General features: G+C 40.7%; 3 protein-coding genes across 3 annotated transcripts in view; 2 read left to right on the top strand and 1 right to left on the bottom strand.

Moving 5' to 3' along the window:
- ccnk (cyclin K) overlaps positions 1-19,006 on the top strand; it is a 263,741-nt gene that overhangs the window by 67,935 nt on the left and 176,800 nt on the right. The window lies entirely within an intron of this gene.
- On the bottom strand, positions 5,930-17,073 carry selenoi (selenoprotein I). The gene is made up of 10 exons (XM_071478703.1): positions 16,833-17,073; positions 14,599-14,667; positions 13,930-14,038; positions 11,700-11,774; positions 10,202-10,464; positions 9,997-10,105; positions 9,867-9,915; positions 9,593-9,773; positions 9,290-9,469; positions 5,930-9,167 (listed from the first exon to the last, which is right to left on the bottom strand). The coding sequence occupies exons 1-10, from the start codon at positions 16,887-16,889 to the stop codon at positions 9,060-9,062; spliced, it is 1,200 nt and encodes a 399-aa protein (XP_071334804.1). The 5' UTR covers positions 16,890-17,073; the 3' UTR covers positions 5,930-9,059.
- ost4 (oligosaccharyltransferase complex subunit 4 (non-catalytic)) lies at positions 17,358-18,842 on the top strand. Its single transcript, XM_071478704.1, has 3 exons — positions 17,358-17,375; positions 18,075-18,212; positions 18,710-18,842. Exon 2 carries the CDS (start codon positions 18,076-18,078, stop codon positions 18,187-18,189), a length of 114 nt encoding a protein of 37 aa, XP_071334805.1. The 5' UTR covers positions 17,358-17,375; position 18,075; the 3' UTR covers positions 18,190-18,212; positions 18,710-18,842.

Here is a 19,006-nt window from a genome sequence, read left to right as displayed (position 1 = left end):
ATCCACCTTAAAGAACTCTATGGATTCTCATTTACCTCAGCATAACTCTCCACCTTCTTTTGCATCACCACGTTTCCGTTTCAACAACTATCACTTCTTAGTGCAGCAGAATGTACGTTTAGTTACATTAAAGTTTCAGCGGCTGTCATGCCCTGGTAAGATGCTATAGAGACAGAGTCGCTTTTGGTCACCAGGAGCTGGTGCATCTGTGTGTTCATGTGTGTGTGTTATTAAAGACAGAAAACATGCCTGGACTTGATCTACTTGGGAGATGCTTCCTCTGACGTTTGTTATTTTAGGGTTGAGCTAGTTACTTATTAGAGAAGCATGAGAACAGACACAGTTATATGCTGTTCGAATCCAAACAAAGAAGATTTGAACAGCTCCTAAATGATCTTTGTCTTTGACATTTCACCATGCCAGAGGCCTGTGAGGTTGTAAATTCATAGGAATTTCAGTCCAGTTGAATATGAATGCACTCATTGTAGGCTACACCACTCAAGGTTTTTCATTCATGTGAATTTGACCACTGGACTGTTTGTGTCGTGTTTACAAACTGACTGTGCAGATATTAAGGCCCTCGCACACCAACTCCAATTTTTTTGTATGCGTTTTTTAAAACCATCATCCAGTGTTATGCACAAAAACCTTTCACACTGAGTTCAGGGCTTTGTATTATTCTATAATTATGAAAAATGTGCAGTACAGAGTAAACACAGTTGTCAAGCAGTGAGAATGATTTTGTGGCCCTCTCACAAAAACGCAAAATTACTAGTGCGTCCAATCCTGAGAAGCGTCAAGAGCAGGTAGAATTTCACCTGCTGATATGAGAACTGTGGAATCACCCCGGTCGTTTCAAGGTTTACTTCAGAATGTCAGTGGTACAGTTTGATCCACTGCTAACAAGACTGGAACCACATATTTAAAAGAAGACCATCTATTTCAGCGAACTAGTTGGTCCTGAACAGCGGCTGCTAGTATGTCTGTATTAGGGACACACACCTTATTAGTTTAAATAGGCAATCTGAATCGTGCCATCAGACATGTATGTGCTAGGCCATTGGGAGGTAGCATATTAAGGGCAGCCTCTAAACACTGCAACATGCAAGATCATAGCCAGTAGCTGAGCTGCCTCATTGCCTAGTTCATGCACGCGTTTACACCTTGAAATGAATTTATTGTTCCACTAATTTATCAGCTTCTCAGATTACATTTTGGACGATGACCTTTGCATGTACGGTGGCTCTTGGTGGTCAAACAACTATTTAAATACTTTTGACGGATGCGAAAAAATGCTGAAAATTTAACCTGTTCTGAAAATTTGGATGCGTTGCGTACATTTGACCGACACAGCATGAGGTTGAGTGTATTTTTAAACGTGCATAAATTTCTGCAGGAATACGCATATACACATATATTTTTCATTTTTGCATGCATGAGCATGTTCAAATCAATTTGTGCCGCCCTGGGTGAATTTGTGTCTGTATGCAACTGTGGCATCTCTATATCACTGTATGTGTCGTCTAAAAATCACAGTAGTCTGCAGCCATGTGAGCAGCTCTGGGCTAAATGCTAACCTGCTCACTGACCCAAATTGCCAAAGTGGTAGACTGACCACTACCATGACACATTGCCACAGAGCCATGGGAAAGAAAGGGAACAGAGAAAATAGAGATGTGAATGAGGTGGCAGCAGTGAAACACACTGACAACTGACATACCCAGATTCAACTCTGAAAGCTGAAACCCTACTTGGATGTGTACATGTGCACATTGTGAATGCATGACTGTCTATGCCATCATTATGATGTATAGCAGCTTAATCCCTATTCTGATGAGAGATGTGCCCTTTGTGTTTGTGCTTTCATAGAACAAATCCAGGATTAAGAGCAGAGACAAAGAAATGAATATGCACTTGACCCCAACCTCAACTTCCAGAAACCATAGACAGGAATATCATATTGTTACTGTTTGATAAACGAAGTTAGTTTCCTGAAAAAACATGTACATTTTTTTTGCCATGAAATGTAGTTAGTTTGGGTTGATTTCATAATTGGCACTGATTTTAATTTTTTTGTTAATCATACTGATATGAAAACTGGTCGTCACCCCAAGGCCAGGTTACAGGTGCACTGGTTATGGATTGAAGTGGATGGTGTTACCCCATTAGCACTTCAATAGTCTTGGGTGTCTCTAAGAATAATCGCTGTGTCCATCACAGTATTTGTGTGTGTGTATGTGTGTGTCAGTCTGGGCAAGCCTGTGCTCTGGCGTGTCTGGTTTCTAATGATGGTCATTCATAATTGAGTGTCACCTTGCAGGGGGAGCGGTCCAGGGTGGCGCGGTGGTTAACTAGTCTCCGGCTGCTCGCCATTGCAGTGTGTGTCTGTGTGTGCGAGTCACAGGGGTTAGCAGCGCACAAAACGTCCAGTACTGCAGGGCAGCAACCCGAGCCGAACACTGTTTAATTGATGCCACCTCTGATTAACTGTCAGTTCAGGATCAACACCAGCCAATTCATTAAAAGACGGCCTGACCAGAGGGACACCGTGTCACTTTAACATCAACACATAGGAGCTTAACCTTCACAGCAGGATGACGTGCAAAAAAAGGTCAGGTTATCACAGAACAGGGACGTTCATCCTGGTGGTGAGAGCTGATTTCCTGTCAAGCTCCTCAAAATTTATTCATGATGCTTTGTAGAAAATATAAGTTTAGTGGGTGTACCCTTACTTACACGATATTAAAGATTGGTTTTCTAATTGATTTAAAAGCACTTAATATGTAGAATTTTAATGTGATTTTTGGGGGTACCATTGTCAAACATTTTCCTATTGTAGTGTATGTGTTTAAAGGGGCTATTTGTATTTTTTCTCCGCTGTCAAACGTGGTTTCTTGTCAGGAGCCGGTGGTGGTGATTGTTGCGCAACAAGAGCTTCGGCCATCGTTACGTTTGCAAGACAAGAGGTTATAACACTCCCTCTGAGCAACGCTGCATCTTCAGGGCAGAATGGAGGCTACACTGAGTTGCTATCTCACAGTGACGAGACAGGCTCAGGCTAGCTGGTTAACATGCTAATTTCAGTAGAGTACAGGAAAAGATGAGATAGAGACAAGAGTTAACACTGGTGTTGCTTTCCACAGCTGGAGACAGCTCCTGGTGAGTAAAGGAATGAAATCTGATGCTCAACTTGCATTGTAAACAGCTGTTAATGGTAAAGTTGGCTCTGTAGCGACAGCAAAATGTATCATTTACTCCTTTAGTACAAAACTTAGTCCAGTTAACCAAGAGTTAGGGTTAGGGTTAGGCTGTTTCATTAATAAATGCTGATGACTTTCATACTTGCTAATGATTAATAAATAGATTGTGGTCTAGATGCTCTGTAGCTAAAGAGACAAAGCAGTGTCCTGCTGGAGGAGGTTAAACACCTGTTCTTATTAATGGCTTAAAAATGATCCATAAAGCATTCCTGAATTATTTAATAACCTATTGCAATTTATAAACCCTTTATAAAAGTTAATATATAAGAGAGTAGTGACAGATTGTTTAAGGAACACTTCACTAATAAAAACTATGAGCAACATAAACTCACCACCCAGACTTGAAAGGCTGAAAGGTTTGTAGCTTGGTTCATTGTGGAGGAGCCAAATTTACATATTGAACATTGTTTACCATGCTGCAGGATTTCTTTTCTTTTCTTTTCTTTTCTTTTCTTTTCTTTTCTTTTCTTTTCTTTTCTTTTCTTCTCTTGTCTTTTCTTTTCCTTTCTTTTCTTTTCTTTTCTTTTCTTTCCTATGTGAAATAGTGAGTTTCAGCCTCTGAATATGAGAGGAAGACCATGACTGATACTCAGAAGACAGAGTTTTGTTGTGCATTTCTTAAAAGATGAAAAAACATTTACTTCAAACTAATAAAAATATTCTAATGTGGACATATAAAGGGAATGTGAAATAGAGAGAAAACAGTGGAATCACTGAAACCATGATGCATAGAAAATCTATTGACATTTAACCTTAAGTGTTGCCAGATCATTGTACAGTGGCCTTAAGTTGCACAAACTTTACACCAGTCCAAACCCCACTGCATTAGGCTGTTCCCAGACAAAGAGGTGGATCACATATTTAATGGACCAGCAACCCTTTTGGCTTACTCACAGCACATTGTTTGGATGAATCATTGCTCGATGAGAGTCTTATTTCTGGATGAAAAAGATCCCGTCAAGATAAGAAGCCATCATGGTGTGCTGCCAGCTGTTTTGACAGGCAGAACTCAGCACCTACACATTCACAATAGAAGGCCGATCCAAGACTGACATACAGGGCCTCCACTTTCAAACACACTGACTCTGTGATATACACGCCATTATTAAAGCTAAACCCACCACACAGCTTCCCCCTTTGATGTTTTCTGGCACCCTCTCTTAACGACTATTCAAGGATTTCTGATTTTTCTTTGTTTGAAAGTTTTCATTCACTCTGAGTCAAAACTCCATCCCAAACGTTTCGCAGATGATCCCCAGAGGATTTTAAGAGTTGCTGTGAGTCAAGGATGATAAAAACAAACACACACACACGCGCTTTTTCTGCCAGACAAACTTGGAAGCGAGGAGACAATCAATTACTAATGAAGTCTGTAACAGAGAGCAGAGCCACATGAGTCAGAGGTGTTGAGTTCAGCACGTACAGTTTGTTGTTCACACAGTGAGGAAGACTATGAAATTACTAACTCTTGTGTTACCCGGACGTCACTTCAGAGGGAAATGTGTGCAGAAACATTATGTTTGTGATTCTTCACCATTAAATCCTCAACTCTAGCAACCAGTGGAAAACCACGTAGGCCACAACATGCATTGATCTGCAGCTCTATCTGCTGGAGGCTCTGGGTAGTGAATGTTGATTTACTAATACAAAGTAACTGAGTTTGCTCACACCCATTTGTCTACATGCTTGTCCATGACTGCACAGCTGATTGATGTAACTCAATTCTTTCTCTAAACTCAGCTAATTTAACTATGTTGTACTATATTTTACATTTGTGTGATTGTAGGATTTCATCTGATGTTTGTGACGTGTGAAACACTCAGTGGACGACGTGCCCGGTGCTGTGCTGTGTTAATGATCAGAAACTGGCCTCAGAGATAAACTGCACTTGATTTGGGAGGGAAGAAGCTTTTTAGAGGCTTTTGAAGCTTCAGTCCACAGTAAGTGCTTATGTATAGTATATACTCAAAATACACAGCATCTTTCAATTTCTAACAGTTTGGTACCTACTGAATTAGTTGCTTGTGTGGTATAACTTTTTAGATTTTAGTCTTTTTTCAGGTTTTTATCAGATTTCCATTCGTATTTTCTTAGTTTTAAAGGTTGAAACCTATATGGAAAACTATGGTGTAATGCATTCACTGGAGAATGTTTTTCTGAACGATATGATGTGAATGATGAAGACCATGATCTTGTTCATTCAGAAAAACATTTTTTTCTAATGAAAACTTCTCAGAATTCAGAGATAATGATCTTGTTAATTCAGAAAAAGTGAGCAGATTTTTATTTTATTTTTTTTTCATTACACTTTTTTCTGACTTGAACTGGAGGTGAGACAGTTGCTTTTGATTTTGGTAAGAACACTTTCTGGGAGGTGTGTATTTCTTAGTGCTTCATCTTGGTGTGCAAGGGTGAGGTTTTTTGGATACAGTATATATATGTGTAGTACTTTGTGTACTACATGTTAATGTAGCTGTAAACTTGAGGCTTTTTGTAAGACGTGTGTGAGTGTAAGAAAAGTACCTAATTAAAGGACACAGAACCACGATGGCACAGGTGAAGAAATAAAACAACTCAAGTAGTACAGGCTGCTCTGTGCTGGTTCCTAGTGGATATTAAAGGAACTTTTTACTCAACCATCACAAAAGTTTCAGCCTCCGACTAAGAGACATGGTTTAAGAAAAATTCACTTTTATTTGTTTCTGGACAGTCCTTTCTTTCACTGGTTAAATACAACATCACAAGTAGCCACACTGAGGCTCTGGAGTGTTTGCCAGAGCAGCATTATATAACAACTTAGTCACAATTTCAACAGCTTGGTTCGTTGATCCAGGGGGAGAATTAAGAAAGTTTGTCCTAGAAAGTGGTCAGTAACGCTGAGGAGCACACTACAAAAAATGCCCAGAAAAGTAGCTGTGAAAATGAAAATCTGATTGTAAAGAAACTAAGGAATTTATCTGCCAGCTGGAGGAGAGACTTGTTTCTTTTAATGTTTGTTCTCATTTTTCTGCCTTGTTTTTGTTGCAGTAAATGGCACCAGTTCGTCTCACCCTGCTGACAGATTATTATTTTTTATGATGATATGAAATGCCTCGTTGCATTTAGCATTGTTTGTAGTGTTTACAGCCTCCAAACTATCCCAGAGTTATGACCCGAGGGACGATCCAATCAGCAAGCAGAGCAGCAGAGATGAAAATTGTTCAAAAAACCGTTGTCAGATGGAGGAACTGCTACCTTGACAGTTTGGCAGCTTTGCACGGTTTGGATCTGACAGTAAGAGCACTGCTGATGGGCATCGTCTCCTGGTCTACCAGTTAAGTGTTTGGAGAAATCGGCCAACCAGAATAACAAAATCCCACTTTAAAAAGCGAAATAAAGTAAAAATGAAGAAATAATGTATGTATTTACACAGATATCCACACATACAGAGTATACACCCATACATAAACAGTACACAATGTCTGCACATACCCAGACAGTGCATTTACCCACCAGAAAAACAGTGTTGGTGGTGAAATCTCACAGTCAGTTGTTCTCACGTCACTACAATCTACGGTCTCCAGTCACAGATGTGGGGCTTCCTTAAAAAGGACTCATCAAATCAAATCATAATGTGCTTATGGCTGCGTACAAGCTTTCCCCAGTTGCAGTGCAGAGATACTGGAAACCAACATGGGCTACTTCACTGGGTATTATGGCAGTAGAGTTGGATCGTTTTGTTCCTCCCAGACGAGATAAGTAATTTTATGTTTATCTACAAAACTTTTGGACAAATGATAAAAACACATAAGCAAATCTGAAGCTGAAGATGCAATATTTTTACATTTTGCCCCAGTGTATCTGACGTGTCTTTTTTATTGTGACTGGATATTCACAGTCAGACTTCATGTTCAGTCAGTTTACTCCAAAATGAACTTGCCATTCACAAGGCAAGCACACGACTTTCCCAACAGTTGTTATTCAGGTTTATTTTAACATGTTTACTTCATAAACACTGAAACCGTACTACATCCTATCCACCTGCTTTTTTTTTTTGTTTTTGTCCTGTAATAGTGAGGTGTGACATGTAAACCAGAGCCTCACCAGCCTCTGTGGACTACATATCTCCAGTTTGGTTGAAATGTCAGTGAAAGTTTGTGGAAACCCACAGTCTTCGCTCCACATTGATCATTCAGGATTCAATCAGGCCAAGCTTGAACTGTCAAGCTCTTGAGTGTAGCTGGGACTTTTCTTTTCATTGCCAGGTAAACGTCCTTACAGATAGACAAGACTCTTGACTTTTCAACAATAAGGCCAAAATGGATTTGAAAGGGTCAGGTTACACTTATTTTCTCCAAACTGTAATAACACTGACAAACTGTCTATGTTGTAACATGTAAGAAATAACAGACTTTCTCATCTTATTTGGCCGTGTAGTGAAAACCAGCTTGATGAGAAGCTCCAGACTACACCCTCTACTGAATATCCATCTTCACCATGGAAACATGAATCACACAGAGGAACAGTGTTTAACAGACTGAAAAAAAACAAAACAAACAATAACACACACGTTACCCTACAGACAGTATCAAAGGTGTGAAAACAGAACGTATGTGTGTGAGCACGAGAGTGTGACGCCAGGCGGTGATGTGGCGTTGGCGGTGTCCTGTGCAACGGCTTGTTCCTTCAGAGTGAGTCCGCTCCGTTTGTGGTTTTTGGACACACTCTTCATTCAAGCGCTGCGCAACTAGACCACACACCATTGCCATGGCAACAGACCAACAAATAATACCAATAAATGTATATAAAAAGAAACGTTTAAAAAAAAAAAAGAAAAGAAAACAGAACGAATCAGCATGAAGACACGACACCTCAGAGGGAAGGGAGAGCTGGGAGGCCAGTGCTCAGACAGAGGTCAAAGGTTAGTAGAGTTCAAAAGGTCAGAGGTTACCCTGGTCAATTCTTGCCCTGGTTGGTCAGTGTTCAACTCGGTTTACTCATGACAGCCGTCATTGCAGAGCTGAATGTAGGATTAATTAGAGGGAAGTTTATACAATGTTTTACAGGACCAATCTTTTTTTTTTTTAGTTTCATTTCCTTGAAAATAAAATGCCCCAAACCCCTTAACATATACAGTATATATATAGTTATTAACATGTATCACTGAGATTTCCAAATGAAAATCATCCGATGATAAACAGGTGAATGAACCTTCAAACTTTGGACACAGCTGTGGATGTATGAGCCACATGTGCCAGAGTTCAGAGGTCTGGTTAAGTTGAAACAGCTCTACTTTAGGCATTCCTGTTAATGCAATAAACTGAAATGGCGTTTCCCCAAGGCATATTATACATTCATAATACTATGTGAGTGCAACTGTGTGTGTGTGTGTGTGCGTGTGCGTGTGGCTGTGTTTCTATTGTACCTGCCACAAGATATAAATTATCTGCATGAGAGCAGAGTAATGTGTGTTTTTGTGTGTGTGTGTGTGTGTGTGTTTGCATGGCTCGTCTGGGCTCCTGTCCTCATGACTGAAGCACATTTCCGTAGGAAACAATTGCACCTCATTGGCTCAACCAAGTTAGCCAATCACCAATGACGGAAGCCAGAGCCCCTGGGTCCGCCCCATCGCCAGGACCGGAGTTTGGTTGGTTGGTTTGGGAATGGGTGTGCGTGTTGTATCTTTTTGTGTATTTGGAGACAGTGGAAAAAGGGGCCATAGTCCATTCCATTGGCGGTGTCCTCAAGGATGGAGGGGAGGGGATGTAGTTTCCGCCGTGATGAGAGTGAAGTGTCGGTAGAGCAGAGGAAGGGAGGAGCTTAAACCTCCGCTCCTTTCAAGCCGATTCGTTCCTCCTCCTGTCAGTCACTGTTGGGCTTCTTCAGTGAGAAGGCAAAGATGCTGAAGTGGCTGCTGAGCTGTTGTACCTGGCAATGGAAAAAAAAACATCATTATTTTGTATCTCATCGTAATTTCAAACATTTATCAGCACAAAACCAAAACAAATAAAGAGAAATCCAAAAAGTTAATTCTCCACGTGCGTGCTTACCACTGATACACCGTAGTGTATGTGTGCTAGTATGACAGCGGCTGTCCACAGATACAGCAGCAGCGTCTCATTGCTGGCCACCCCTGTGACCGCTAACAACACCACCACCAACATGGGGAGCAACAGCCAGCTCAGCGCCTGGCAACGTGTGTTACTCATCTGACACACAATCAGTTTACACTGCAAGATACAAACATACAACATACAAACATGAACACATGAAGACAGGGATTTATGTTATGGCGAGCAAAACCACAAAAAGGTGTGTGTGTTTGTGTGGGAGGAAAATCAGCAGACTCTCACCGTGACATTAGCGAACGCCGTTCCCACCATGAGGTAGAAGATCCTGGGCTGCAGCTCGAGGATGGTGGATGGAGAGTACACCACCCAGATGGTGGATAAGATGAAGAGGAGGACGGGAGAGAGGAAGGGCAGGAAAGCTTCGTACAGGCTGCTGTGCTTCAGAGTGTTGCTGCGGTAACCCCTGCCATACCACACGGAGGGAAAGGTTCAGTGCACCGGGTGAAAATAACGCTACTGTGACTTTAAATAAAACACTGATGAAAACAGAACTTACTTCAGGACGTTGTAGAGGCTCATGGGTAAGGTCACAGTGAAGGAACAGGCTGCAAAGCAACAAACGTTTATTATTGTAGCTGCTTCGGCAAAGTGAATGAACTTTTTCAGAGTGACCAATCACAGCTCACCGATGATCATAAAAGTGAAAAGGTCTCGATAGAGGAAGTGGAACAGGAGCGGCTGGTACCACGTTTCCACGCCTACCACAGCGGTGACCAAGTAAACAAGGGAGATGGTCTGGAAGGAGATGAGACCCCAGACATCAAGGTATCAGCAGGTGCTGGTATGTTAGTATTAATGTGAATGAATGTAAATGCTTGTGTGTGTCTTTACCACTTGGCTGATATCATATCCCCAGGGCAGAAACAAGATGCCAGTGTTGTATTTCTCCCAGTGAGACAGGATGAAGGAGAACAGCACCACCCATAGGATGTAATACAGCGTGGTCACACCCACACCGCTCTCACCACGCCCAAATATGGAGTATACGGTGGCCACGAAGAAGATGCAGGCCCAGCTGTCCAGGCCGTGGTCAAAAAGCTCCCCTAGTGGTGTGGAGGAGTTGGTGCGACGCGCCTGTTTACCATCGACACCATCTACACACAACAAAGAGGCACTGATCATTAGATATACAACATGTTTATGTGAATATTTATATAGAAACACAAACATAACAGCTTTTACAAAGCTGCTGCCCACACTCACATAACTGCACAAAGTCTTTGAAAAGAGCAACATTCCTGCTACCCACGACTGAATTCACTGTCACAGCCTCTGGTCTGGGCCACACTTATTTCATCTACACATGGAAGTATTCTGAAAAAACATCCCCATAAAAACAAAACAAAAAAAAAAACAAAAAGAAAAACCCCCCAAAAAAACAAAACGCTGTATGGAAATTGTTTTATTTTTGAAAAACGGTCAGCAAGATTTTAAACTGACTTCAGTCTCGTTCACAGAGTACACATGGACGCACAAACAAACACAAACAGATTTACACTACTTAATGCACCGGGTTTCACTGCGGTTAGATTCATTGACTAACAGCCTGTGGAACATTTGAGTCAGTGAGTGTGTATGTATGCATGGCCACTGTGATTCCAATAAGCTTAGAAACTTCAGTTTATATTTGTGAAGCACTGCTAAAAAACAACAACTCAGAGAGCGCCTCCTGATAATGTCCACAGCATGCTTTAAGTTACATGTTGCTGTGTAAATATTGCTGTTTAATTGACTAATTCAGGTTCAATGGCTGGAGTGCAGAGTCGCATCAGCATCCTGCAAATTACAAGATCCTCAGTTGATCACAACAAATGCTAAACATAAGATTCAACTCAACATGACTGTGCTGTCTCAGGAGGCCACAGTATGGATGTTGTAGCATTTTAAATTCCAGTTACAGATTTATTCAGATGGAAAATACATCCATATTTTCATTTCGGTATCTTGACAACAAAAGCTCCGTACACATCCATATTTTCAAAATATGATTCTGCTGATCGATTAGGTTGGATTCCGATGGAAGAACTATATCTAACTCATTAATACAGCAACCACATTTTAAAGGACAACACGCATTTGTTTAAAAAGGATTAAAAAACGAAACAAAAAACAAAAAACAAAACAAAACAAAAAACACTAAACCCATGTTCAGGATGTTACAGAGACTAATCCCCCCCACCCCCCTCCTAACCGGTTATGAATATAGTCTTATAGCTTGATTCTCTTGAGCCCCGGCACTAGAAGAATTCCCCTTGAGCCTCTCAAAAAGTCAGAGAGGGGAAAAAAATAACACACGAGGGGGGGGGGGGTTACGGAGGTTACGACTCACCGAGCGTATAGGCCAAGAAGTTGAAGATCCCTGCAGCAACCCAGACCCAACTGGGCACGTGTTCATGTCCTGCAGCTGAGACACAAGTAATGTAAATATAGCATACCACAGCAGGAAAGTGAAATGCATACAGTATACAGCAAAACTGAACACACTGCAGTCACTGGTCATCACTAAAATGTTTAGTGATTACAAATCCAGTCCATTCAATACAAGTGTATTTATCTGTAGCCAAAGCCTAAGAGGAATGAAGCCAATTAATATGAAAAACAATTAAACTATGATGAAAGGTCCATATGTAAGAATGAACTTGTCAATACACCTTTCATTGGTGAAATCTACAGAGAGATGTTCTGTCTTTCTCAACAGATGGTTCTTCTCAGCTGCTCTTTGCTGGAGGGGTTCTGTTGCTCTACCTTCTGCTTAAAAATAGTCTAAAGATGTTCCATTGGATTCTAGTCAGAGGACATACTCAGGAGGTCATAGTTTTCACTTTTTTATCCTTATTAACTCTTGTGTGACTTTTGCAGTGTATTTGGGATCATTGCCATGTTGGAAAGTTCCTCCCCTGCCAAGCTTCTTGAGACTGGGCATCATCTTTTCATTCAGTATTTGGATAAACAAACTTGCAGTCACAGTGTCGTCTATAAATGTCATCTCCTTTACACCTTTTGCACTCATGCAGCCCCACGTCAGCACACTCCCACCTCCATGTTTCACAGACTGAAACATGACACTGTGCAGGCACTGTGGTAGTCCAGCCGAACATGCTGGACTCCATCTGATCCAAACAAAGTGCTGCCAACACTCATCAGGCTTTTTTCCCCCCATGTTCTCTGGTAAAGTTTAATCCTGCAGTTTTGTGCTGTTTTGAGAGCAATGGTTTTCTTCTTGGACGCCGTCTGTAGAGGTTGACTTTATGCAGTGTCCCTCTCACTGTCTGATCAGTCACTGAAACACCAGTTTCCACAGATAATCATTTTACAGAGTCAGGAGCTCTTACCTGTCTGTGTTTCAATGCAAGGTTGCATGAACAGCAAATAGTGTGCAGTGTAATATTTTCGAGGACAAGCACTGTGCCTCCTGTTATTGGCAGTATGGCTGAACCTCCTTATTACTCCTGCAGCTGTGTTTCACCTCATGCTCAGTCACCTACTGATGCTCTTGCACCCTCTCATGCATCTTTGTGACGTCTCACAATCTGGTTTCTCTCAGGTATTTCCTTACATTGTGGATCCATGTCGCATTACACACATCCCAGACCAAAACTGAGGAAATCTCTGGTGTTCACACTGATTATCTTATAACTCTGTTCATGCTATTAGCCTTAGCTGGAAGCCTAAGGTGTACTAACTTTTGTTGCATTGATCACAGGTAAACTGGCTTTTGTTGCACTGAGGTTGGACTTTGGGTTCCATATTTTCAATGTACTCAAACCTGTTTGTTTTTAATTATACATAAGATCAACTACCCTCCACTTCAACCCTAAAAATAATAGTTAATATAAGATGATACTTTTTTGAATCATCATTTTAGTCATATTGCAAAGGGGTGTTGTTTTGTAGAGTGTAAATCAGGCCTCTGTGTTTAGTTTTCTGGTTTCACCCAAATTAAAACCCCTCTAATCTAAAACCCAAGAGAATCCTCAAGCTGGAGTAAAAACTGTTACAGAGCATAATTTTAGGTGAACCATTAACATGTGTGCATACTCTGGTTTAGCTATTCTTGTAAGGTCTGACTCCTGCCAGCAAATATTGTTGTGGCGTCATTTTGACCAGCGTTCACAGTGATTGCAGGGGTCAGAGTAAGAGTCATGTTTGTGTGTGTGTTAACTTTATGTGTAAAAAAGTAAGAAGAGACAAAGACATGATAGAGTACAGTTTCTCTAAGAGTTTTGCGTCAGTCTTTATTTATGCCCTCGAGATTTTGTTGTACATGTTAACAATGGCAGTTTAGTTGGTGTGTGTGTGTGTGTGTGTGTGTGTGTGTGTGTGTGTGTGTGTGTGTGTGTGTGTGTGTGTGTGTGTGTGTGTGTAGGGTGCCACGGTTTACTTATCAACCTGACCCATCATAGGAAGCCATGTTTCAGTAAGTGATGGACTTCGCCTTTAATAAACAGGGTTACACGCCCCTGGCTCTTCCTCTGTACTAAGTTTGTGGAGGAAATAAACTGAACAACACTCCCTTGAGCACAGCCAGGGAGGAAGATAAATAGTGAGGAGTGACCTACCAGAGGCAGTGAAGTCAAAGTCATAGAAGGCCAACATAAGAAAGTTCAACACAAGGAACATGAAGCCTGTGAACGTAATGAGGTTTGGAGCCAACCATGTCGGTAGAAACTGGATAAAGACAAAAAGATAATGAAAAACATTTAATCAACACGTAGCTCTTAAATACAGTCTTCTCATCCTAATAATAAGACTGATTACATAATGAGACAGTAATTATTCTTGTCACACATTCTGGGCAGTTACATAGCTCTTAGGCAGTGAGGCTTTGAGGGAAAGGAACATGAATTTCTTAAAATCAGTGTCAGGTTTCAGTCAAGCAGAGATTCCTGTGAAAATAAAGGCTTGATGCAGATAAGTAAATAAATGTGTCAGTACTCAAACAAGGGAAATGGGCCCATTTATCTAAAAGATGAACCGTTTGTGCATGTTATCAGGTACACGACTGCTTTCAAAACAACACGCTATCTCCACAGACCAGAACAGACCTTTACAGTCAGAGACTGATGTGTTCTGACACAGAGACAAAAGAGAAGGTGGGGGCGTGTGAGGCTAGGTTGCTACTGTATCACAGCGGACGGTCTGAAGCCTCATTAATGATGCAGCACGCGCACGCAGACACACACACGCACACACACACACACAGATCGAGTTGAACAGGTCTATCTTACCTTCACTACAAAGTTCCAGAAAGGGTGCATGACGTAGATAGACAGGGGATTTGAGTCCACTGCGCTGTACTGCAAAGAGACACATAATGTAATCAGTCAGGATGTAATAATCATAATCATGGACCTAGAGTTCATCTATTTTGGTTGCATTTTTTATATTTGATTCTTGCCATTGCAAGTAAACCAGGGCTTATAAACAAAGGCCATGTGGCCTCACATGTAACTTGTTTACCGGCTAATTTTGGCAGCCTGTCATCGTGCAGACCAAAACAAACCTGAGTCCAGTCTGTGTAACTTTATCCAAGCATGACGACCAAGTGTGAGAGAGTAATGAACCTTCACTGGAGTTCATTTAATTTGAGAAGTGTGTAAGGTTGATTTTAGTGCGTTTTGTGATGCTGGGCCAGTCTTTTCTTTTTTTGGGTTTTTTTTTTTCTGTGATTGATTTTGATTTTGAAACTTGGAACTAATTCTCACTCCTGGTTCATTTGGAAGAGGATTATGATCTGTATTTTGGATTACAAAAGCGTTAATTACTGGTGTTTAACTGGACTCATCTCTGTGGGGTTCAAATTAACCACAACAGATGCAGCCATCTCAGAGCACAGATTAACACAGCACTTTTTCTTGTAATTATCTCATCCACCATGAAGATTTTAATTTTCACAAAAAAAAAAAAAAATCACAGATTACTGGAAATTTGACAACACTCAAACACTTCATTTTCAATGTCCACTGTGGATGAATTCAGTCATGACGTTATGTAATATGAAAAGAACGTGTTCCTCAAATCAGCAAAAATATCCAGTGTGATTAATCATCACCACATACACAGAGACAGACAGTGCAGTACAAAGTGCCTGGACAGATACACAAGCTAATCACACAGCAAGGGAGGTGGCCCTGCAGTAATTGTTAAGTGTGACAAAGATGAGTGATAGCACGAAAACCAAAGTGAGATCTGCAGAGCAGTCCTTTGCTCTCATGTGCTTTCCATTCGCATGCTTGTTTCTGACCACATCTGTGCACCGTGTCACAGAGAGCCACAATCCTTTCATTCACTGTCATTTGTCATCCTCTGCTCTCCTCCAGAAACGAATGCTCCAGGCACAGTAGCCAACCCGTGGTATCAGCCAATTAAAAGGCAATTATTGGAAAAAGGCCTTTCATGATAAACAACCCAAGGGAGAAGATTCCCACAGTAATCAAAAGAGGAGGTATTAGCGAGAGCCTCGGTGACCTTTGATTGAGCTGTTTAAGGACAAAGACCATGACCAGGAAAATAAAGACACATCACACATCAAAACTGCGCATATCAGAATACACAGTTTAGATCATATCACCTGGATTGCTCACCTATAAACTTCAGGGATACAAATCATACCAACAAACCAATGCATGTACAGTTGCCAAGTCAAATTATGTCTTATGAGATGCTTGAAATAACTGCCACTCTTTTTTCAAGTGAATCTTCAAAAACAAAAGAAAACACACACAGTGCTTCTGAAAGTGATTTCACTTGTCAGTGTTTCCCATCAGTCCACAGGTTCAAGTTGAGTGGTTTCCCCCCACTTCACCATTACAGCAGCTACTTAGCTTTTCTTACTCTTCTGTGGTTATAAGAATAGCATAACAATGATTCATTAAAGACCCGGACTTCTACACAAAAAAGAGGCAGTTGGTGGATCTCTGAAATGTGTGAAAACATTTTGGTAAAGCCTTATTTCATGGCCAAACACTGTCGGAGAGAAGGAGTCGTTAGCTAACTATTAGCACATCTGCGCCTATGTCAAGTACAGCCTGGTAAACAATCAAACTTCCGGCCACCACTTTCAAAATAAATAATTCCCAGGGTGTTTTTCAATGGCTGCCCCCAAGCTTGAACCTTATCCAATCAATGGTCACTGAGAACAATCCCATGAACAAAAGCAGCATAGAAGATGCCACCAAAATGAATCTTAACATAACAGTTAGGAACCACATAAAAGGCGAGCTACAGTGGACATTATTAACGCTTTTATTTTTGAGGGAAAACTTTACCAGCATCCGGTATTTTAGCTAACTCTGGTTACCTTTACACACTCTATGTCAGGCGAGCACCCTGCAGATCGTGACAGCTAGCTGTGAAACACACACACACACACACACACACACACACACACACACACACACACACACACACACACAGCTCAATGGCTAGGTGCTAACATGCTATTACAATCTATTAATCATACCTTATATTTGTCAAAGCCCGCAAGCTGCTCCTGAGTGACATATTCGTAAAGAGCCATGGTGGTACAGTTGAATATCTCTTCCTCTGGAAATACAAATCCCCAACGTTAGCTGCCTAGTCGAAGTACCATCTATCTTAGCCGCTTTCGTTCACGCCGGGTGAGGCGATGTCGAAACATTTGGGCCACTCCTACGGAGCGCAAACACCCAGCTCACTATAGCTCACTACTGCCTCTTCTGGCGCGGATGACAAAGATAAAAGAATGACCAAAAACATCATAGGATTTTGTGGACTTGCCGCAAAATACACGGTTTTGATTAGATATGGTGTTGCTTTAGAGAATCAACAAGAATTATGGTTGTTTAGGTGTTTTATTCTTATTAATTGACCACGGAGATCTGCTCTATTAAAACTATTTCTATGGCGTCCTTAAACGTGACGTGGCTTTCCTCTCCAGCCGGAAGTAAGACGGACTTGCTTGTTTGCTGCTGAGCAGCTGAAAAATCAGTAGAACTGAAAGTAGAAACCCAAGCTAAAGGATAACGTAAGTAGTATCAGTAGCCGAACTGCATTGTAATGGATAAATTTTCATCACTGTGTTGAAGCTTCATATGTAACATCCTTCATATCGGTTGGTTTAACCAGTATAGGTGTTGGTTCTACTAGCTAGCTAGCTAACTAGCTAACTAGCTAGGTTGACGTTACACAGATTGACAGTCCGCTCAGAAAACTGTACATTACTTGGCAGAGCGATAAACAGCCACGTTTATTAATCCATATGCAAAACACAGATCCTGGCGAAGATTCGGCGTTTTGTGGTCACAAAGTCGCTGTTGTGTCTTTATGTTGAGTTATCGCCATTAAAGACATGATTATGTTATCGAACATCAAATGCACAGTCTCTTTAACCACTGTTTTATAAGGATTGTCTTTGTCCTTTTCTTTTTTTAACATTTGGAATGCATTTCACACCATTTTCAGTAAATTAAAATGACTTGCAGAGATCTTAGACATAGATAGACAAACAGCTTATCACAGTGAACATACTATTATTGTGAACATTAGTTAGGCATAACTCAGAAAAACAATTCTACAAGATGATACAAACGAAACATGACTTTATAGTACACTGACTTGCAAGCTTGCAGAAATATCTATGCCTCCATCATCCGCTTGCCAGACATGCTTTTACTTAAAATGCCCCCTTACATTTGCTCCATCGTGTCTCTTTATTCCTGTGCAGAATGGTGACAGACGTGCAGCTGGCCATATTTGCCAACATGCTTGGCGTATCATTGTTCCTGCTGGTTGTGTTATATCACTACGTCGCTGTCAATAACCCCAAGAAGCAGGAGTAGAGTTTCCCAATATCACTGGAGAGGTAAGAGCAATCTATATTTACCTAAGATGGTTATCACTTCACCACTTTCCTTTTTTTTTTTGTGATTACCACTCTCAAGTCATTTTGCATTTTGCCCTTAAACAAATCAGATTTTTAACACAATGTTACACCAATGAATTCGTTGAATGGTTTCCTCCATTAAATGAATTCAAAGGTGTGGTATACTAATGATTGAAGCAGGAAATGTAGTGGTTTGTAGGTGTAAAATGCACAGAATTTAAGATCATCATGGTGCACGGAGAGGTAGTTGAGTCATACCAGTTCAGTTCATGGCTGATGTGTTGACACTTTATAATTGAACACAAGTAAAAATGTGGAGGAATCATACTTATTGTTAATAATTATAATTATTATAAGTAGTAGTTTTATACTATTGATAGTTTTGTTTAATAGTTGTAGCACATTCAACTTCAAACAGGACTTTCCTGCCCCAGGTTTAATGTGTGAATCCAGTTAATGTCTTTTTCTCCTTACAGGTGATATGGGAATCAAAGCCACCACCTTGGAAACAACATTCCCCGTCTTCCCATCCTCTTTCCAAGAGATGAATTTCTATGTTGTCATGATTGCACAGTAGTGTTTTTTTCTAATAAAAATATGTGAAGTCCATCTGTATTGATTTTTTTCCCCCAGTAAATTCCATTAGTTTTTCTATATTTACATTTAATACATTATCATTGAGTTATTGTGCAAAGTACACAGTTTATTTCAAGTTCTTTTATTTATACTTCAAGTTCCAACATAGAATCATCTCAGTCAGCTTGCCTTATTTT

Source organism: Trachinotus anak, unplaced genomic scaffold (assembly GCF_046630095.1).
Source record: "Trachinotus anak isolate AG129_WGS33_773 ecotype Australia unplaced genomic scaffold, CSIRO_AGI_Tana_v1 ptg000005l, whole genome shotgun sequence".
Taxonomy (NCBI): domain Eukaryota; kingdom Metazoa; phylum Chordata; class Actinopteri; order Carangiformes; family Carangidae; genus Trachinotus; species Trachinotus anak.
The sequence above is the reverse complement of the archived record's forward strand: the minus strand, read 5'-3'. Positions and strand labels throughout refer to the sequence as shown.